We start from the raw sequence: 20,067 nt of genomic DNA on the forward strand, positions 1-20,067 counted from the left end.
ATAACACATGGTTGAACCTTTTCAATACAGATAAGCCCTCATTTGACCTTAAACTATACTCAGGTCATGTCCAAAATCAAACTATGTGAAAGAATATTAAGTTGGTTTCAAGGAAATGGTGGTAATGTGTATTATATCAGATGCAGATAGACTTTTTCTTCAAATACACTGAAGCCTTTTTTAGTCATTTTTATTTTTTAGGAACTGGTAACAAATTGGACAAAAAAGTGATTAAATAATAAAACGATCACTATGTGTTAGTATTTGTAGTGGTAGTAGAAGTAGTAGTATATTCAGTATTACATATCTAAAATGACACTGCACATATCTCTTTAACCAATCACAAACTCAAGTATCTAACTATTTATATATTTTTGTCCATAATAAATATTTCCTCAGCAGTGGTGTGATGGGAGTGAAACTCCGAGCTGCTGACCAATCAGAGGGAGTATGTGCATCATCCCAGCAGCAGCATCAGTGTGTGTGAGAGTGTGTGAGTGTGTGTGTGTGCAGTAGTAGCTTTAAACAGGGGGGATCTGGACACCCTCTCTGAATTGAATAGGACCCTCTGCAGGCAGGCCGTGCTTTTTCTGTCCCTCTCAATGTGCTTTTTACCAGATGGAAGCAGAGGTCTTAAACCCCCAGATGATGGCAGACGTCAATGGCAACAATAAAATCAGTAACGCGGAGCTGGAGGTGGTAAAGCTGCAGGAATTAGTCCGAAAATTGGAGAAGCAAAACGAACAATTGCGGACACGAGCGAACGCTGTAAACAATTGCTCCATCGGCCCTCATCTCCAGACCTCGTTGTCGTGTCTGCATGGGGGTACAGCGTGTTCAAGTGACAATTTCTCCTGTAAATATGGCATCCCGAGTCCGACACAGTCTCATCCGTGTGCCCTCGGAGCCCTCGGTTCACCGGAGGAGCCGATCGCGTATTTTCAGCCGAGCTCTGTGTCTCCTGACGCCGCTGAGGAGGACAGCGTCGCTCCTGGAGCCACCGTTTTGGATGAGGTTGATATTTTGGATCTCAACACCGTGCTCCCTATTGGAGAGCCTGAAAGCTGGTAAAGATAATCCGTTCATATCTACCACTATATTGTACATTTATATCTGCATTTGCGGTGAAAAAAAATCAGTGTTGTGTTTCTTTTTGCTCTGCTTAATAGGCCACAGGATTGTCAACTAGCCACAATTTTGTGAAATAATGTGTAATTATACCCTGACATACTCTTATTGATCACATTATTGATCCATGTCCTCTTGGAATAGACTTGCAGACACCAGCGAACAGACTCAGTTTGTGCAGGAGGATAAAGAACAAAAACAGATTTGAGACAAGCTCTGGGCATCCCAGAATGCACTGTGCGTGCAGTATGGGTATCTTTTAAAAAATAAGAAAGCACTGGGATGAAATTAGAAACAATGCCTCCCTTCAGCCTGTGATCCAACAGCTCTGTGTGCAGTGTTTGGCTCCAGGCTGAACTACTTTGAAGCACTATATCTGCTCTGCTGACTTAGGTAGTTCACACACTGAAATGCTGACTACTGAACCGTCCCCAGCTTTTCATATCTGATGTGATGATGTGGAAAATTTAGCACAACGCAGAATGTAGCACCAGCGTAATATACTCACTCCATTTAACATCACTGACCCTCAAGGGTTAGGCATATAACATGGCCTATTTGCTGAATGAAAGTTCATTTCTGTTTCGGCTGTAAGTGACACATCATTTTTTTTTTTTTACAACCAACCTAACCTCCAGCCAATTGTAACATATTCATATATCTTGTTTCTTGATTATTTTACTGTCCTGTAGGCTAAATTCAGAATTGTAAAGCTTGTTTTGCCCGCTTTCTTAAGTGGTCAGATTCATTCCACTTATAGCAATTAGCTGATAAAATAGGTATCCAGTTTCCAGGTTATAAACTCCATCTATTTTTTACTTTTGTGTTCGTTTTGGCAAAGGGGCAGTGGGATGCAATTTATGGAAGGACAATTATTTTCAGTAATCTCCAAAAAATCGTGATTAATATATTAATTATAAGTGAAATAGTGAACATTTCCTATTAGAACGTCAAGATGGCTTTTTCAATGTATTATTATTTTCATCCCAAACCCCACTCTTGTCAAATCAAAGTCAGTTATGATAAAGAAAAGCAGGACATTTTCACAATTTAGAAGCTGAAAGCATATCATTAATTTTTTGTGGTCAACAATGACTATTAATCCTGTATTGATTCTCTTATTTACAAATTGACTAATGGTTTCAGGCCTACCAGTACAGTATCTACAACCCACAGTGAGAAAATATACTATAATCCTGTGTCTCACTGTAGCGGTCACGTACTCACATCCTATATCACTGCATCGAGTGAAGCTGTCACCACTTTAATTTTTATTACACAGTACTGTTGGTGTCATAGACATAGTTTATATTGTAGCTAGTAAAATGGAATTGCTTTTTGTGAGAACTTTAACAGTGTATCGCCATTTGGGTTCTATTAAAATAATTCCCTTTACACAACCTTTGCAAAGTTATGTTTTGCTTTCATTTATGAAATATCGCCACTGTAAAACAGGTCCCTCCAGATCTTCCAAGATATACAGTCAAGCAGCTTCTAGCTTATTTAACTTCAGCTCTCTGTACAGTAACAATATGGGCTGTAAAGCTCTCAGGACTAATTTGTGGGTTGTGCTGTGTGTTGCAGGCTCTATGTGATTCCCAAATCCAGGCTTCAGGGCGAGAGTGTCCTCAGCCCTCTCCAGTGGTGCAGGCAGGTCCTGGACCACCTGGGGCCCGAGGTGCAGCTGGCTAAGATGACCCTCCTTCACAGACTGGACCAAGGTACACACTGTGTATTTATCACTCAGATTAACGGCTTGATCTGCGGCCACATGTGGACATCTGTTTCTCTGGCTGCTGACATGTGATCATAATCTGCGACGTGCTCGCAAAATGTCTCCACATACACCAGCAGCAGTTTCTGAGCCATGGGAGCGTTTTCTCAGCACGCAGCTCCGTGGTTTCTCACCATTTGAACATTTGACTCACACTATTTGAATTTATGGGTTTTTAAGCATCTCAGCTTTCTTCCCACATAGTGATTATTTTCTGTGGTAGTTGGAAGGACTCCCATTTTTTCAGTGTCTCCAGAGAATAATTAAGACCAGTTTATGGGATTTACTACTCTGCCCATATAACATAAAAACAATTTAGTTTGGAGGAACTCATGCTGTGCTGGTGGACGGCATCACACCATGTTAAGTGGAAAATGTGGAGATCAGCGTAGAGGGGATTATAAAGCTGTAGTCAAAGTATCACCATTACAATGAAACGCTAACACGTGGTCACATCTTTCCATCCTCAACGTTTTCAAGGGATGTTGATATTAATTTTCAGAGCGTTAGATGGGAAGATTAATGCTGCTCTCATGCCTTTATGTTCCAAATGTAACCGGAGCCAGCAGCGGCTTAGCTTAGCATAAAGACTGGAAACGGCTAGCCTATTAGTAAACCACTGGAGAGGACACAAAGTCACCGATCCCAGGCCAACAAATAGTCTACATTAACCCTCTTAAAAGCGACAGATGTGTGTGTGAATTTTAAACTCTTCATTTTAAATTCAAATATAGTGCTCAAAGCCAACAAGGGCTAAGTAGCTTCACAGATACAAATATTTTCATGCACACTTTTGACATGGCTTCTAGTGTTGTTCTTATTTTTGGTCATAATTAGGATATTCTATAACTTATATATAAAACATAGTAATACAGCGATTCAGCCCGCTTTATACATGATTATAACCATATCCAGGTTGCTTGTGGTTTATTCTGGTATTAACATTTAGACTCACCCACATCACAGAAGTCTGACATTTCCTCCACCTCCACTGTATTTTGCTCCATGTAGTCACCAGCAATGAAGGATCAGGGTAAAGATACTGCATCACTATTTTTATTTTTATTTCAGCATGTAAACTATTGTGACATTGGCTAATGTGTTTTTTTGCTGATTTAAATCAACATAACCTAAGCTGCGCACCTGCGCTCACAAATTGAGTTTCTCAGCATATTGTGGTTAACTACAACCAGGATATGATGCTCATCTCCACCAACATATAAGCAGGATACAGTGCTACTCAAATACATTTGCTGCTTGACACAGTTTTTTGGGATGTAGTGCTTTTACCGTTGCTACACTCATGCACAGGGATATGGTTTCCATGGGAACTATGCTTACATTAACTGGGTTTTTGAAGCCGATTTGCTCCACATAGCCACTCCAATAGACTGCACAAGAGACTCTTGTACTGTTGCACACAGAACTATTTACTGTGTGTACGGGTGTGTCTGTGTGTGCTTAGATTTTAATATTTGAAACAAGTTTTCTGAGAACCACCTTCATATTTGATGTGTCCAAACTGGAATTTAACAATGCGTTTGTTAGTATTTGTTTGGATGTTCATTAGTGTGAGTGTGTGTTTGTGTACGGTTCAAGGTCCACTTCTTTCTCTAAAAGCTGTATTCAGTGAAGGTTGGCTCTCCTCCTGTGGGTCATGAATACTTCCTTGTCTCTGAGCTCCAGTAGCTGTTGTTTGTGTAACTGGCCCTGAATGCTAGTTTCATCCAGGGCCAGTTGAGGCTAATTGTGTCAGGAATGCCTAATGCTCCTCTCTGTCAGGTGTGTGCCTCTCTGACTACCAATCAGGGGAGGGAACTCTGTTTACACATTGAAAACACATTATCTGATGAAGTTGTGCACTATTACAATTGAAGGCCTAACTGTGGATGGGATATGTAGTTTGAAATATTTAGTAATAATTTTAGAGACCAACTACATTTTTAATGAACACACAGACTGAAAACCCTTTCCAAAAAAGGCAAAGGTTCAGCACCTAACACCAGCTCTAAGGAAGCTTTTAAAGTGTTGACATTTGACAAGTCCAGAGCTATAAAATAGTTGCATTAGTATATTGGAAATTATAATATTACATGCTGGTACAGAAATGTAGGGGCTAAGGGTAAAAGCTTGTTAATATTTTAGCACTTTAGTCTAAAAGACATGTGGCCCACTTATTAAGTATTTATTGTTTTTATGTGATGAATTCTAAACAATGGCAGAGGACATATGGATATACATAGTAAATGTCTTTGTCTTTACATACATATACACCTATGTCTGTAAAGACAAAGACATTTACTTATGAGTGTTCTATAAATATATGTTTTCACTAGCCACATTTTACTGACTGCTTGCCATAATTGATGAGTGAAAAAAAAACTTTCTAATAAGGCATACTTCATTAACTTGTAACAAATTGTCATGTAATATGCCGAATGCTCCTCTTGTAATAAAAGGCTGTCTCAGTCTTTCCATATTTGTTATTTACTATTGAGCTGAACTTTATTAATGATGTTTTAGCCAATAATAAAGCTTTGAAATACAACATATACCTTTCAATAAACAAATATGGGATGACAGCATTGTACCATGAATTTAATGCAGCAGGAGTTATTTTTAGCAATATAATAGTAACCTCCAAAACCCAAAGTAGTAGATCTAATTCTACATTTTTGGAATGGAATGTAGCCTACATGTAAAATCCCTGCTTATCCTAAGATCCCTCCCAAAAAATCTGTAGTTTATCCCAACAAGCTGCAGTAGTAAGATAAACCTCGTCTTACTGTATCAGCCTCTGCTGTCAGAGCCAGGACCTAATCATTTAAAACATCAATACTGAGCTGTAAAAAGCAGATTAACATTTAGCCAGAGAGTTTTGGAAAATAATCAATATGCTCTATGTGTGTGTGGGGTTGTTTGTGTGTGTATGTGTGTGTGATACATGGTGAAGCAATCACACTAACATGTCCTTCGCTACAATCTTGTGTCCAGCTAAGCGATGGCGAGGAGTCTCCTCCGTCCGTCCTTACAGCTGCATAGAGGGACTCTCCACCCTCAGCTGCCCCGTCCTGCCTTACACTAAACCTGCTGCACTAACCGAGTCCCCAGGTAACATATACATATTCTACACATGCATATCTGCTAACCTCAGAGAGTCACTCTAATAATCAATGCATTGATTAGTTAATTGACAGTGATGTGCTGAGTAACCACTCATTTACAAAATAAGGTTTATTGTTGTTTCTCAAGCCAACATTTAAAAAGCAAATGTTTAAATCAGTAGTATTATTAAGCTTTTTACATTTATTACCAAGGGATTTTTTAAAGACATATATGGGACCAAGAGGATGAGTCCTGATGAATTATGTGATCCTCAGATATTTTTACCTGTAAAACATGCATAAGAACTCCAAGTTACTTTGTGTATTAGAGCCAACGAGGAAATGTGAGCATGCTAACGTGCAAAACTAGGACGCTTCACAGGGTAAACATTCCCTGGTAAATGTTGTTGCCATTGTGAGCATGATAGCACGTTAGCATGCTGATAATAGCATTTAGTTCAAAACACTGCTGTGCTTAAATACAGCCTCAGATGTTCACTGGTATAGCTGTTGACTCAACTAGTCTTGTTCTTTTTTATTTAGCCAGGGTAATTTCAGGGCTGTGTTTATAGGAACGCCCTTCTCCACATTCATACACTCACACATTGAAACTGCAGTACAACCAGAGTCTGATCTGATGGCCTCTGAACAGCTCTGCTTTTTGTATTCTCCTCACTCAGTTTTATCCTGCCAGTGTCGGGACTCAAGACAACTTCTTCAACCAAACAGCATAACAAAAAAACTGAAATGTTGACAAAACGTTCACATACATTCTTACATTTAAAGTATTTTCCTCTTTAGACATAACAGTCTTTGAAGCTCAAATTCAAACCCACTTTTTCCTGTAACCTCATTTTTATTGCTACATTTCAAATCCAAAGTAATAAGAAAACACATCCAAAGTAATTTGTTTACGTCCAAAATACTTATGAAGCTCACTGCATGTAGCTAGTCTAGATTCTTAAACAACTTGCAGTTTACATCAGATTACAGCCTATTCCAGGGAGGAGATTATCTGCTCATGTGCTCAGACAGATTGAAGCAACCACCAGATAAAAAAACCCTCATCCATATTTGATATAATGGCAGAAGTCAGTGGGTTCAGGTTAAACTTTGATTTGCATGTTAATGTCGGTGATTGAATCTTCTCTCTCTTTTTCTGTGTGTTTCTCTCCATCCTAGCTCCATCATCTGCTCAGTCTTTACTCCAGTCGACTCTACCTTTCAGGGCCAGCTGCAACCTCAGTGACAGGGCGCCCACCTTCCTATCAAACTCCAATCTCCACAGTAAGACCTCACTGACAACATATCTCCTCCGCTCTGTCAGTCATATCTGCAGTTTCACCTAATATGATTCAACACCCATCTGGAATGATTATCAATACCTTAACGTCGCATTTGATATGGAAAAGTCTGTATCACGTGTATTTGATCAAAAACCAATCAAGTGAATTATCCTGATGATATAACGTGTGCGTCTCCTGTGTATTTTTAGACGTGGGTCGGAGGCATGCAGCGATCAGCCCACAGTCTTCCGTGGACAGTGAGGTGGGGGTGTCAGAGCTGGAGGACGACTCCATCTCTATGAGCTACAAACTGCAGGACATGACAGATGTGGAGGTCATGGCACGACTACAGGAGGAGAGTGAGTGGACCATAAAAATGTCATGCAAAGAGATATCCTTCATGAAAACTGCAAGAGTTGCGGGTGGTAATAGAGTGCAGCAGGACGAAAACCCAGACATTATTTAGCATATCTACTCTTCAGATTCCTTTTTCGGAAATCGATTGGATTATATTTATGGGTTTCTGGTTATATGCTTGACTTAAGGTCTGTATTTAAGCTTGAGAGGTGTGAATGTTTTTTTTTTGTAACAAAATACAATAAACAAGTAAATACCCCACTTTTTAAACAGCTTTCACTTGTCCCAAAAAGATGGTTGCTAACGGGTGTCTAAATAAGACTAAAGTGATTGTCGGGGACAGCTAAAGTCATCATGCCAAACACAGGGAAACTTACACACAGGTTAATGATGCTAAAAACATGCAACTGTGGAAAAGTTTTGTATGGCCAATTATTAGCTTTTGACTAACAGAAACGTTTGTTGCCACCAATCTTATTTTCTGCAAAGATTCAGTGGAAAAATCCCAGGCCTTTAGGTCAGACTACAGAAATATGCAGCTGTCTATCGGTTGCATGCAAATAAACAGTAAGTGCCCACCCTTTAAACACTGAGGTCTGACCTTCTGAAGAGATTGAGATAGATCACCATCTTCAGTGTATGGCTGAAACTAAGATAAAGGTTTGACCTTTGAACAGTTCAAATTGAGTTGCCAGTGTCACAAATCTTGATGTGTAAATCCTGCATAATTAAATCATGCAGGAGATTTCAGAAGAAACGTATCAGTCTGGTCTACATAAAAATGACCGGAATAATAGATGAAGGGCGCCTTATGGAGAAAAATGTATCATATACTCTATGAGGTTCAGGTGTGTGTTTTTCCACAGATAAAAGCATTGATCTGTCTCCCTGTAGGTCTCCGACAGGACTACGCCTCTACCTCACACCCCCCCACAGCCAGCCGTCGCAACTCCGGCTTCACCTTACACACCCTCAGGCGCAGTGAGATGGATCTGGAGGAGGAAGAGGAGGATGACGACGAGGACGAAGGGTACGACCAGCTCCCTCCTCCCCAGCCTCGACTGTTCCGCACAGGGTCTATGCAGCGGGGCGGCCTGCCCCACTCTCACACCTTCTCCAGTATCAGAGACTGCAAACGCAGCTCAAACACACCTCAGTTTTCACTCAGCGGACTCTCACAGTACCTTGGACCCTCCAGCCTGACCACAGAAAACCACACATTATACAGGAATAGCACAGGTGGGTGTTTCATGAATTTGTTGTGCACTTGATATGAGATCACTAAATATCCTTAATGTCCCATTTTTTTCTTAACACAATAACCCACTTTCAAGACGCCCCATAGTTCTTACCAGACAATTTCTGTGCCAAGAAAGATTTAGAGAGTTCTCTTGATTACTGGATTTAGTGTGTCAGTGTACTTGCGACTGACGCATGAAACAGATTTGATTGTTATGTTGAAGAGCATAGAGATGAATGGAATAGCGAATTTTGAGAAGTTTGATACCACTCTCATTAATGTACACTGTCAGCAGCAGCTTGGTGGTGCTTAGCATAAAGACTGGCTAAACAGCTAGCTTTTCTCTTTCCAATGGTAACAAATCCAGGCTGTGTCTAGATGGTAAGCCTTGGTTCTAGGAAAATCTCTCGTAGTTTGTTGGGCAACGATTACCGCAAGAGTTTTTGCAAATCAAGGTTTACCATTTGGACCCAACTCAAAATCTGCATCTAAAGCTCACTAACGAACACATTATATCTTATTTGCATCAAAACAAAAGTTGTTAAAATGACAAAATAGTTTTAAAGGGTGTTATGTTGAGAACTTTTTCTTGGCCAGAAGCAGTGATTTTATTTCCTCAAACTCTGAAAGTATTCCTTTGTTAGAATGATAGGAACATTTTTGCAGAGCTTCATATTGAGTCTACAACTTCGATACCTGATGTGGTTTGTTAATATGGTTGCATAGACAAGCTACGGAGAAGCATGCCCAACCTGCTCCGATCTCCCAGCATGCCCAGTGTTCCCAGCAGTCCATGCCTGGCTTCCCCTCTCAACCCACCCTCCCACGGCCCCTCCTCCCTGCCAATGATATCCTCCCTCCGGAGCAGCCAGAGCTTTGACTCGTCAAGTGGGCTTGCTCGACTCCAGTCCTCCAGTAAGGATATTTTCTTCAAGTCCATGAATAAATCAGCACTGTGGCTCATTTTTATTCATGAGTGAATGTTGAGCGCATGGCAATTTCACATGCAGTAATTGCATTTCTGTCACTGATGTTGGATTTTTTTATCTAACGGCTCACTTGCTGTGTTTCAGTTCCCTCCCCAGGCCAGCTCATCCAGCGAGTCCAGAGCGTGGGGAACTTTCCAACCACTCCCCGAAACCCTGTAAAAGCCACAGCTTACGTAAGCCCCACGGTGCAGCAGTGCCCCACCACCAGCTCCCTGCCCACCTCCACCAGTCTGCACTCCATCCCCAGCTGCACCGCGCTGCCTCAGCCCCTCAAACACAGCAGCAGTTTCGTACAACAACCTTTAAAAGCCAGCAGCAACCAGCCAGCTGTTATTCGCAGCTCCCTTCCTCGCCCAGCCTCCTTTGTAGGAGCAAGTGGAGTTCCACGTGCAAGCAAAATCATGCAACCCACGCGCAGGTAAGGCCAGATATAGAAAGAAAATGCAGTTTGATGTGATTGTTTCCATTTGTCTGAAGAATACTGTCTCATATGAATGTGAATCATTGAATCTGTGCACGTCTCCTGTAGGAAATGGCTTTTCCCTCTGTCCTGCATTATCATACAGAATAATAACCTGGTTTTGGGTCATCCTCACACTGCCCCACTCCCCTCTCTCTCTCCTTGCATTTCACATGCATTAGTTCCCGGTTGTTGGCAGTGTTGCTCTGGCTACTACAAGATACAGTATGTTGCTGTTCAAGTGTGCTGTCTGTAGTGTAAAACATTATAAATCCTGCCATTCCTGCCATTGCCGTGGATAAGCTGTATACATGTAAAAACAATGTGGATGAGCTAAAGCACGGCATGGCAAAGTGGTGCTGTTCTTTATAAATGCAATGTTCACATCCTGCTTCTGTCCTTAGTTGGCAAGCTCCGTCTGGTTCAACAATTTGTAAACTGTTTGCGCTTTCCTTTCTTTTTTTATAGCATAAATGAAACGATGATAGAACGTTTTCAGAATCTGCTCTTCTGGTTTGCAGAATAGAAGTTAACAGGGCAAACAGAGAGCAAATAAATGTCAGGCAAAGGCTGTGATGTGTGAAAATAGTCAAATAATTAATGAACTGTCAGAAGTTTGGCCCCTAGGATTTTTAGACTGTAGTAACGTTAATGGTCCAACATGTTGTAAACGTGCAACGTTTTCATCCAAAAACCTGCCAATGTTCTTTCAGCAGGACCCCAAACTCCCCCTCCTCCCATGCCCCAAGGGTTGCAATTCATATAAGCCCTCTAAAACCCCAGAGGGAAACCTGAGAATTTGTATTTGACCATTTTAAGTAACTATCAAATACAAAAAGTTGTTTAAATGAAGTACTCTTTAAACATTTACACTGTTTGTCCTGAAGGAGGTGCTATAGGTAAAGGTCAAACTCTCAAAGCCCAGCTAAATCAGTCTGTTTATGATACTTAAGTTGATATTGCTTTTTATTTTATTAAAGTATTTAATTTAGATGTTTCTTTCTGTCCACAGTATGCTGACTCCTCCAAAGAGTGTGGCTGCCCTGAGTGCCCTCAGGGACAGCAGCTGGAAAGACGGCTGCTACTGAACTGAATAAACTGAAGTTCAAGAGGTGCACAGGGTAACGCTGCGTGGGACCCCAATGATTTAAGAGGATGCCCTTAGGAGGGCCCCGGTCTTGGGCTGTGACCCAAGAGAGAGTGACTGTTAACATTTCTAAAGGGCTCTACTCCTCACTGAAGGACGGAGTAGAGACTGTACGGGTCCAGCAGGCTGGATCTCTACATTACTACCTGCTGTCACACAGGCTGACACTACAAAACAACCTGGCAATATTCTGATACTCTGTTGTTAAATGTGAACTGGATCTTCTTTGATATGTGTTTTTTGATTTGTCATTGTGGATAATTAAGGCTTTCATACAAGAATGAAGAGTTCTTTGCAGTTAAAGCATAGGAAAAAAAAACAGCCCCAGCTTTTGTACATGCTATGAATGATTTTGTACGACTAATTTTGCAAATATTGATTTTTGTCAGTCTGTGGTGTCCGATTTGAAGTTGAACCTGGAATTTTGTTAAATCCCGTGCCTGTCAAAAAGTAATGTAATTCATGTTATATTTATTGGCTGGACCTTGCAGCACTTTTGATCATAATTATGATTAACACTTTAAGTAAAAAAGAATATGACCTAAGTTAGTGCACACGCGTTATCTTTCCTTTCTCTTATTGTTTACATTAGAGCTAAGATTTATAATGTTCTTTGATAAACATAATCGCTGCAATGACATTGCACAAAGAGCCCTAATGCTTTTTCTGTATGACAAGACTTTAGAGAGGATGTGGATTTGTAATGTGAATAAAAGTCTTTTAAAATATTTGCTTTTATTTTCCAGTCTTGAATATTTACATCAATTATATTGTTAATTAAGCGTGGACCAGGAAGAGCTGACATTATTCTGAAATATGATATGACAGTATTTTAAGTACGTGATATATTTACTTGCAAATTTAAAATGAACCGTTGATAAACTGTTAAAAAAACACACTAATGGTTAAAAACATTGCTGTACATTTTCAGAAACATTACATTGTTCACTAGTTTAGTCTAACTTGGGCATTTTCTTTAACTTTTAGCTGAAGACCATCCACTCTAATCGTCCAAGTTGTAAAACAACAAAGACCTGAAGGTGAAATGCTTTGAGCAAACAGCATCAAGTCAACAAAGAATTTCATATACTCTTGAGTTATTTAAAATATAAAAGTGACGACTGCCCTGCCCTAATTGTAGCACAGTTCATGTGTTTTTTTTGTTTTTTTTACTTTACTAGTAATGAAACGGTTTCTCTGCATTAGACCCATCCTAGTGTTAGGAGCAGTGGGCTCCCATTATTATGTACGGCGGTTTACCTGTAAGCATGGGGTAATGGTTTAACTTGACAAGTGTTATCGTCACAAGGGAGCCTGGAGCCAGAGTGACTAATGTTTAACAGAGGTGTGTGTTGATGATGAATCTCCCCAGTAACAAACCACGCTCACTTTTGGCATACTGTATTTCAGGTGAGTGAATACAATCTATATTCTGGGATTTGGAATTTAGGATGGTCTATGTATGTTTATTATATAGAAATCAATGATATCTGTGCATTTTTTTCACAAGATCTGTTTGTTACATTAGGTTTATGAGAACAGTTGCTTAGTGTGCCCTGCACTGCTGTTCTTTTGGAATTTGAAATAATGCCCAACAAAGCCCAAGAGGTATGTGTAATCTTTTTTATTTTCACTTCCATATGACGTAGATCAACATTTCTCTTGGATATCTTCATCTAAATCTCTATATCTTTAAGTGACTTTGCATGTTGTTTTTCAGGATGCTGTGATTAACCTAAAGACACTGCAGGAGATTTCCAGTCTGCTCGGTTTTGAGTGGACAGTTTTGGCATATGAGCTTGGTTTCAACAGAACTGAGATCGGTCGATTTCACACCAAATCCACAGAGAAGAGTGTCCAGGCTAGGACCATGTTGGAGAGCTGGTACAGTGTGTGTGTGTGTGTGTGTGTGTGTGTGTGTGTGTGTGTGTGTGTGTGTGTGTGTGTGTGTGTGTGTGTGTGTGTGTGTGTGTGTGTGTGTGTGTGTGTGTGTGTGTGTGTGTGTGTGTGTGTGTGTGTGGGTGTGTGTGTGGGTGTGGGTGTGTGTGGGTGGGTGGGTGGCTGTGTGGGCTGTGCCTTTTGACCTGTACATGGACCAGGCTTTCCAGTATCAAATACCAACCACTGCTCGATGTGATAACCAGCTTTGGGTACAAGTGTAGAAATAGCATACTCATATTCGGAAGTCTTGGCCATGTATATAAATGCATCATGATTGGTCTGAGAATTGCTGGAATGTCAAAGAGACAAGCCAAACAAATTGCCAAGTATTGCTCTGTTTCAGCTATTATTGGCAGCTTAGCCGTGTGGAGAAGGAGATGTTCCCCTGAGTGTTCTGTGCTGCTAAGCTCCGATATATTTGATTCCCTGTCTTATGTAATATAATTTTTGGAACCAAATAAAGTATTCAAATGTGTGTGTGTGTGTGTGTGTGTGTGTGTGTGTGTGTGTGTGTGTGTGTGTGTGTGTGTGTGTGTGTGTGTGTGTGTGTGTGTGTGTGTGTGTGTGTGTGTGTGTGTGTGTGTGTGTGTGTGTGTGTCTTTTATTGTGCAGATACTATAATTACAGTATACCTGAATGGGGTTTTCCTCAGAATAACAAACGGTTGCCTTACTTAGATTTTTTTTAAAGTGCTAAGACTTCTTATACTACGTTTATTAAGTTATGTGCGTCTTCTTGTGGTACTGGGCTTCACTGGTTTATAGACATTGCCTCCTTAATGCATCTCCTTTTCACTTCTGCTCCATTCCTTGTACTCAAATGCTTCTCACATGTCTATCTTCAGGTATGAAAAGTCATGGGACAAGCCCAATAAGACCAAGCTGCTGCAGGATGGACTGGAGCGAGCAGGCCGACGGGACCTGTCTGAGAGGCTGCGCTGCCTCCACTGGGGCCACCAGAAGCTGAGCCAAAGGGTTGAGCTGCCCTCGGCCTTCCCCTTCCTCATCACTGTCCACAAGACCATCCACAACCAAGACGCACTGCGCAGGATCAACGACCTAAACCGTAGATAAACTTAAAGCTGGGTAAAAATGTGGCACTTTCTACATGGCGCACTGCAAATAAATGTAGGCCACTGTGTCCACTCCTTGATCAAACAAGTGAGAAGCATGGGCCATGTATAAAGTAATGCAACTTTCTATCTTGGAATACATTAAAAGGGTTTCAATAAAGATGAAAAGTCGAATTAAAGGACTCATTATTAAATCTTTTTAATCATTAAAAAAAATCACTTGTGCAATTAAAATCTTCAAATTGTTTGTTTTTCTCATGAAATAAATGTTTTGTGATTATTTTATTTCCTGTAATGAAAGAAAAAGCCATGTAAATGGCTGAGAATCTGAGATTCTACAATCAGGACATCTTTAAAATCATGTTGAAAAAATTGTTAGATTTATTTAATAATATTTGTACAAAATGAAGATTTCTGGCTGAATAAATAAAGTGTAGTATAAGCATTCGTGTACCCCTAGTCTCATATTTTTGAATAAACCTCAATTTGACCCAGATACACAAACCAATCAGAGAGGCGAATGCTACCCTAGCAAGGTTGTGTGAGCCAGAGCGGAAGTCAAGTAGGAATGCCTTCAAATTAAGAGATTACATTTTTTTCATATTGAGTTAAAAATATATATTTAAGTAGTGAAGGGTGATAAACGTGAAGATTGCCTATTACCTATTAGATAACTTATTAAATTGAATATAGAGTGAAACAAAAGGAAATATGTGTAACACTTGTACATGTAGCTGGGCTTAATTCTGACAACGTCTCCCGGAAATTGTAGTTTCAATCCAAAAACCGTTCGACACTCAAAACAGTTGTCAGCACTGACCAGAGAAATCAAAGAAAATAGACACTACTGTCAGTGACTCTCGGTACAATTGATGGATTATCGTACATTTAAATGTGATTTTAGGATTAGTTGGACATATTGACTTTCAGCTGGTAATGTATTTTTCACAGCATATGTCTGATTTTCCTCTATGAACGGATGTGTTATTATCAGCGGACGGATATATCCATGAGCCTCTCCCGTTATCCGAATATGTCAACCGTATGACGGCGGTTTATTTGACACATCCGCCGACGTAAAATAGCCATACATTGCTCACTTAAGTTGCTGCAATGGCTATGGCGTTGAGTTTCTTCAGTGGTCCCGAGGTGCTCGAGGACGTGAATCACGCTCGGGGTTTGATGGACGAGTTGAAATTCCTGTATGACTGCCGCCTGCTCGGGGACGTTACTATCGGAGTGGAGAGTGAAGAGGAAGAGTCAACCGGAGAGGCATCCAGGGGTGACATTGGACAACTTTTCCTGTGCAGCCGCAACGTCCTCGCAGCTGCCAGCCCTTACTTCAAGAGCATGTTCACCGGGGGGTTAAATGAAAGCATGCAGCAGAGAGTGGTCATCCGCGGGGTGGACTCTGAGTCCATGTCTGTTATCATCGACTACTGTTACACAGGCAGGGTGACCATCACGGAGAGCAACGTCCAGAGGCTGTACGCAGCTTCAAACATGCTCCAGCTTGAGTACATCAGGAAGGCTTGCTCCAGCTTCATGACGAGGAGGCTGGACCTATCAAACTGTGTGGGGATTCTGAAATTTGCTGACTCTTATGACAATCCTGAATTGAAGAACACTGCTCAAGCCTTTATAGCAAGACATTTTAGCCAGGTGTGTAGTGGAGGGGAGCTCTGTGAGTTGGATTTGATACAACTGAAAGACATATTGTCTCTGGACGCTTTGGATGTGGACTGTGAAAGGAAGGTCTGCTCGGCTGCTTTGCAGTGGATAGAGGAAAATGCACCACAGAAAAGGGAGGATGCGCTACAGGCATTGAAATGCGTACGCTGGAACTTGTTTAACGAGAAGGACAAGTGTTACCTGGAGGGTCTCATGGCCAGGCCTTTAATTGAGAAATACCTCGAAACCTTCTTTAACACGTCTGCAGAGGTCAGCTGTGCAATACCTGCAACTCTGGACATACCAAAACAGAGAATAGGTGTAAATGCAAAAGAAATGATCCTCTTTTTCGGCCTACCAAACGACAACATAATGTGCTGCGACCCTTACTCAGAGGACCTGTATTTCATGGCTCCTCCTTTAGAAGACCTCAGCAGTCAGGATTACAAACGCTCTACCATGGAGTCCTTAATCGCCTGTGCCACCCCTGACAACAACCTGTACCTAGCCTCCCACCTCTCCAAACACTTCTGGCTGTACAACCCTGTGATGAACAGCTGGCAGGAGTTAGCTGAGAGGCCGCTGGGGAGGATCCACTCTGGGATGGGCTACCTCAACGGCCATGTTTACCTCCTGGGAGGAAGAAACCCAGTGACGGATTCCCGACTGAAGGAGGTGGAGTGTTACAGCATCCAGAGGAACCAGTGGACATATGTGGCTCCTTTGCCTCATTCTTTAGGTAAAATGCAGGTGGTGGCACTAAACGATCAGCTGTATGTGGTGAACAAAAGGAGAATGCTTTGCTACGATCCCAGGAGGAACCGCTGGCGCCACTGTGGATCACTGAGGAGGGACAAGCTTCATAAGGCCTGCGTGTATCAGGACCAGATCATCTGTGTGTGTGACATCCCTGTGGTGAAAGCCTACAGCCCCACCCGAGGGGAATGGAAGAGGCTGGGGGACATTCCCATCGACAGTCGGGCCCTGAACTACCAGGTGATCCAGCACAACAACAAGCTGCTCCTCCTCACTCAGACTTTACTACAGCACAACAAAAACAGGGTCCTCATTCATGAATACGACCCCGGCAGGGACAACTGGAAGAACATCATGGCGGTGTATGTGTCCACCCTGGGGCCCGTGTGTGTTTCTACACGCGTGTACCCAGCATGCCTAGGCTCTGCGCACAGCTTCTCTACAGAGGAGGACGATGACAGTGGCTCCAGTGCCGACTGGGACTTTGACGGGTTGACGGACGCAGACTCAGACTCTGGCAGCTCTAGCTCTTTCTCAGATGAGAACTGGTAGTTAAATTTGTTGCTGTGTCAATAAAAAGTTTTAATTATGTATCGCTTTGTGGATTTTTACAGGGTTCTGACTGCCAGAAAAAGCTCAGCGATTAATGAAGTATTAAAGCCAGCCATACAGTTGAAGAAGTCCATTGAAATCTTTATTTCATATGGACGGATAAAGATTATTTTGTAAAGAAAGAACTTAGCAGAGTTCGTTTCAGAAATGCCAAGAGACAAGGACTTTTTTGTTCAATTTCTATCATGTGCTGCCAGCACTAAGGTCTGCTAGATTCTTGTTTCCACAATTACTCTTGACTTATATGTGATGGGAGTTCTCCTTAAGAGCCATACTTTAGCACATTCATAAGGGCAGAACTGAATGACAGTGACTCCAGAGATGTAGTATTACCTTTCCATTACATTTGAACACTTTGCCTCTTAGGTCGTCCTACAATATCCATATTGCAGTGGTTTCCAAACTGAGCCTTTGGAAATAAACTACAATTGAATCTACCTTTTTCATTGGTAAGAGTATTTGTGATGCCCCTGTGGGTGCATCAGTAGATAGGGTGTGGCTGTTCTGTCTGTGCTGCATTGGCTCCAGTGATTACCTTGATTACAGTAACTCAGGGCACCTGGGTCTGGTGTCCTGCCCAGCTATTTAGAGCCTCTCCGCTCCTCTCTGTGCTCTCTGCTTTCTCCTGCAGGCACCTGGCTCTGATGAGTATACCCAGTGTCTATTTTGACGTGTTTGTGCAAATAAACACCTTTTTCTACCCGTTAATGTGTTGTGTCTCCTTTTTGTTGTGGCCTTCTGAGCCAGGTCGTCAGTATTACTTCCACCTGTACTCCACTTGTCAAACATTTCTGTGAGCAAGATCTCTTTTAAGAGTGCTTTGATTGTGCCGCAGAAAAGTAACTTCCCGACAAATGATAGACTTGTGACGAGGCGGAAAACAAAAAACTGGTGATGCTCATGAAGGCACATCATTCAAATAAAAAATACAAATACATCTATTCTGCTCTTGAGTTCACTGTCAATATAGCATGAAAAGGTTGTGTTTTTATGTTACATCTCTGTCCGCTGCATTTGTTTTTATTTCTTTTACGTGGGATATGGCAAAAAAAAATCCCTCATGCAAGTTGCTTTATATTTGAAAATGCTCCTGCAGAGTTACAAAATAGTTTTCAGGTACAGTTTGCACAGGCTGAGAAGTAATCCCTGAAATAAAATTCCCTTTAATGTGTTATATCACCACAGGACCCCTTTAATGCTCTGACATTGTGTTATGTTGTATAAAGAATTTAATAATATAGATTTTATTTAACTTGAATAAATTAGCACACCTGCTGACGATTGCTGTCAAATCATGACGGTGACTTTTGGGACATCCGGTAGCTCAAGTGCCTCTTGTTTCTATGACTCACACTATGAAGGGCTTTAAAATGTGCTGTCCTTTTTCACCTTGTCACTCCAAGATGTCACACACAGCTGAGGTGTGTAGAAGCCAATGTACTGTAAGCTCACTCAGGTCTAGGCTCCAGCAAAATGTATGTATGTATGAGATAAAAAATGTTTTTGATGAAGTAAAATGATGTGAATTTTTTGTGACAAATTATGCATTTATGATTTTTGTTTTTAAATATTTAATGAAGTTTATGTGTTTGCATATCTATGATTTAACATCTATGATGTATTCGAAAGCCAAACTATTTCACAAAGTGTTGAGTATTGTTTGTTCCTGATTCATTGTTTTAGTTTGAGGACATTTTGTCTGCATGTCGATTAATACACTGTTGCAAAGCCATCATCCACCCGAACCATTCATACACTCAGTTACCAGTTTATTTATTTTGTATTTATTAGTCATGCTGAAGCAAATAGAAGGGTCTCTTATGAACTACTCTCATTGATATAAATGCTGTATACACATATTGAAATCAACTCTCAGTATATATCAAAATACTACAAACTGCATGCAGCCTCTTCATTTAACATAAAGTGTATTAAACCCCTTTAAATCAATGAGTATGAGACTATTAGTTTCAGCTAGTTGTACCCAATAAACTGGTAAATAAGTGTAGTGTTGTCCCCCTGTATGATGCATAACTGAAGTGTTATATTTTAGTTGTGTTTGTGTCAGAGAGTTTATTGTATTGGACTCCAATAGTTGTACTGTAAGTTACTCAAAGAAGACAATATATAAATAATCATGTGAAAATACTTCACTTTTCACAATTATGCAGATTTTTTTTAATGTTGTGTAAAGTCATATCCACAGAACATGGTGATTTGCAAATACTTACCCTGTAAACACATACTTTGTTTAACACAATAGTAATAGGCTAAAATGAAAAGTTATAAACGCTTATTCAGACTTTACTCAACATCAATAGAAAGAATATATGTTTCTGGATTGTCTTCTGTGTGTTACAACTAAAGTCAGTTAAGAAACGTCCATGAAGGGGGGATTGACTCCGTAACACATGGCCTGGATTATAAAGTTGTTTTTGGTGTTTGTTTCGAAATAAATGTGACTGATGCAGAAGAGTATTTGTATGTGTAATCATTTTCCAAACCTTTAATAACTGGTCGTGTTTATAAC

The 20,067-nt window shown here is 40.8% G+C and overlaps 3 protein-coding genes across 4 annotated transcripts; all 3 read left to right on the top strand.

Annotated features, from left to right (window-relative positions):
- The first annotated feature begins 472 nt into the window (after nucleotides 1–472).
- Nucleotides 473–12,213, top strand: slain1a (SLAIN motif family, member 1a). 2 transcript variants are annotated; one of them, XM_079664022.1, is made up of 9 exons: nucleotides 474–1,067; nucleotides 2,713–2,849; nucleotides 5,897–6,013; nucleotides 7,189–7,293; nucleotides 7,502–7,651; nucleotides 8,544–8,888; nucleotides 9,616–9,804; nucleotides 9,963–10,296; nucleotides 11,351–12,213. In XM_079664022.1, exons 1-9 carry the CDS (start codon nucleotides 619–621, stop codon nucleotides 11,424–11,426), a joined length of 1,902 nt encoding a protein of 633 aa, XP_079520148.1. In that variant the 5' UTR covers nucleotides 474–618; the 3' UTR covers nucleotides 11,427–12,213. The 2 variants fall into 2 exon arrangements, with proteins under 2 accessions (XP_079520149.1, XP_079520148.1); XM_079664023.1 differs by lacking the exon at nucleotides 9,616–9,804 and having other exon boundaries at nucleotides 473–1,067.
- Nucleotides 12,214–13,065: 852 nt separating this feature from the next.
- Nucleotides 13,066–14,499, top strand: LOC307029705 (uncharacterized protein; the record flags this gene model as incomplete). The annotated part of the gene is made up of 3 exons (XM_079665783.1): nucleotides 13,066–13,093; nucleotides 13,206–13,369; nucleotides 14,271–14,499. The coding sequence occupies exons 1-3, from the start codon at nucleotides 13,073–13,075 to the stop codon at nucleotides 14,497–14,499; spliced, it is 414 nt and encodes a 137-aa protein (XP_079521909.1). The 5' UTR covers nucleotides 13,066–13,072.
- A 772-nt stretch (nucleotides 14,500–15,271) lies between these two features.
- On the top strand, nucleotides 15,272–18,240 carry kbtbd7 (kelch repeat and BTB (POZ) domain containing 7). The gene has a single exon (XM_079667395.1). The coding sequence runs from the start codon at nucleotides 15,612–15,614 to the stop codon at nucleotides 17,475–17,477; it is 1,866 nt and encodes a 621-aa protein (XP_079523521.1). The 5' UTR covers nucleotides 15,272–15,611; the 3' UTR covers nucleotides 17,478–18,240.
- Nucleotides 18,241–20,067: the final 1,827 nt, after the last annotated feature.

The sequence above is a fragment of the Notothenia rossii genome, assembly GCF_949606895.1.
Source record: "Notothenia rossii genome assembly, chromosome: 2".
Classification (NCBI taxonomy): domain Eukaryota; kingdom Metazoa; phylum Chordata; class Actinopteri; order Perciformes; family Nototheniidae; genus Notothenia; species Notothenia rossii.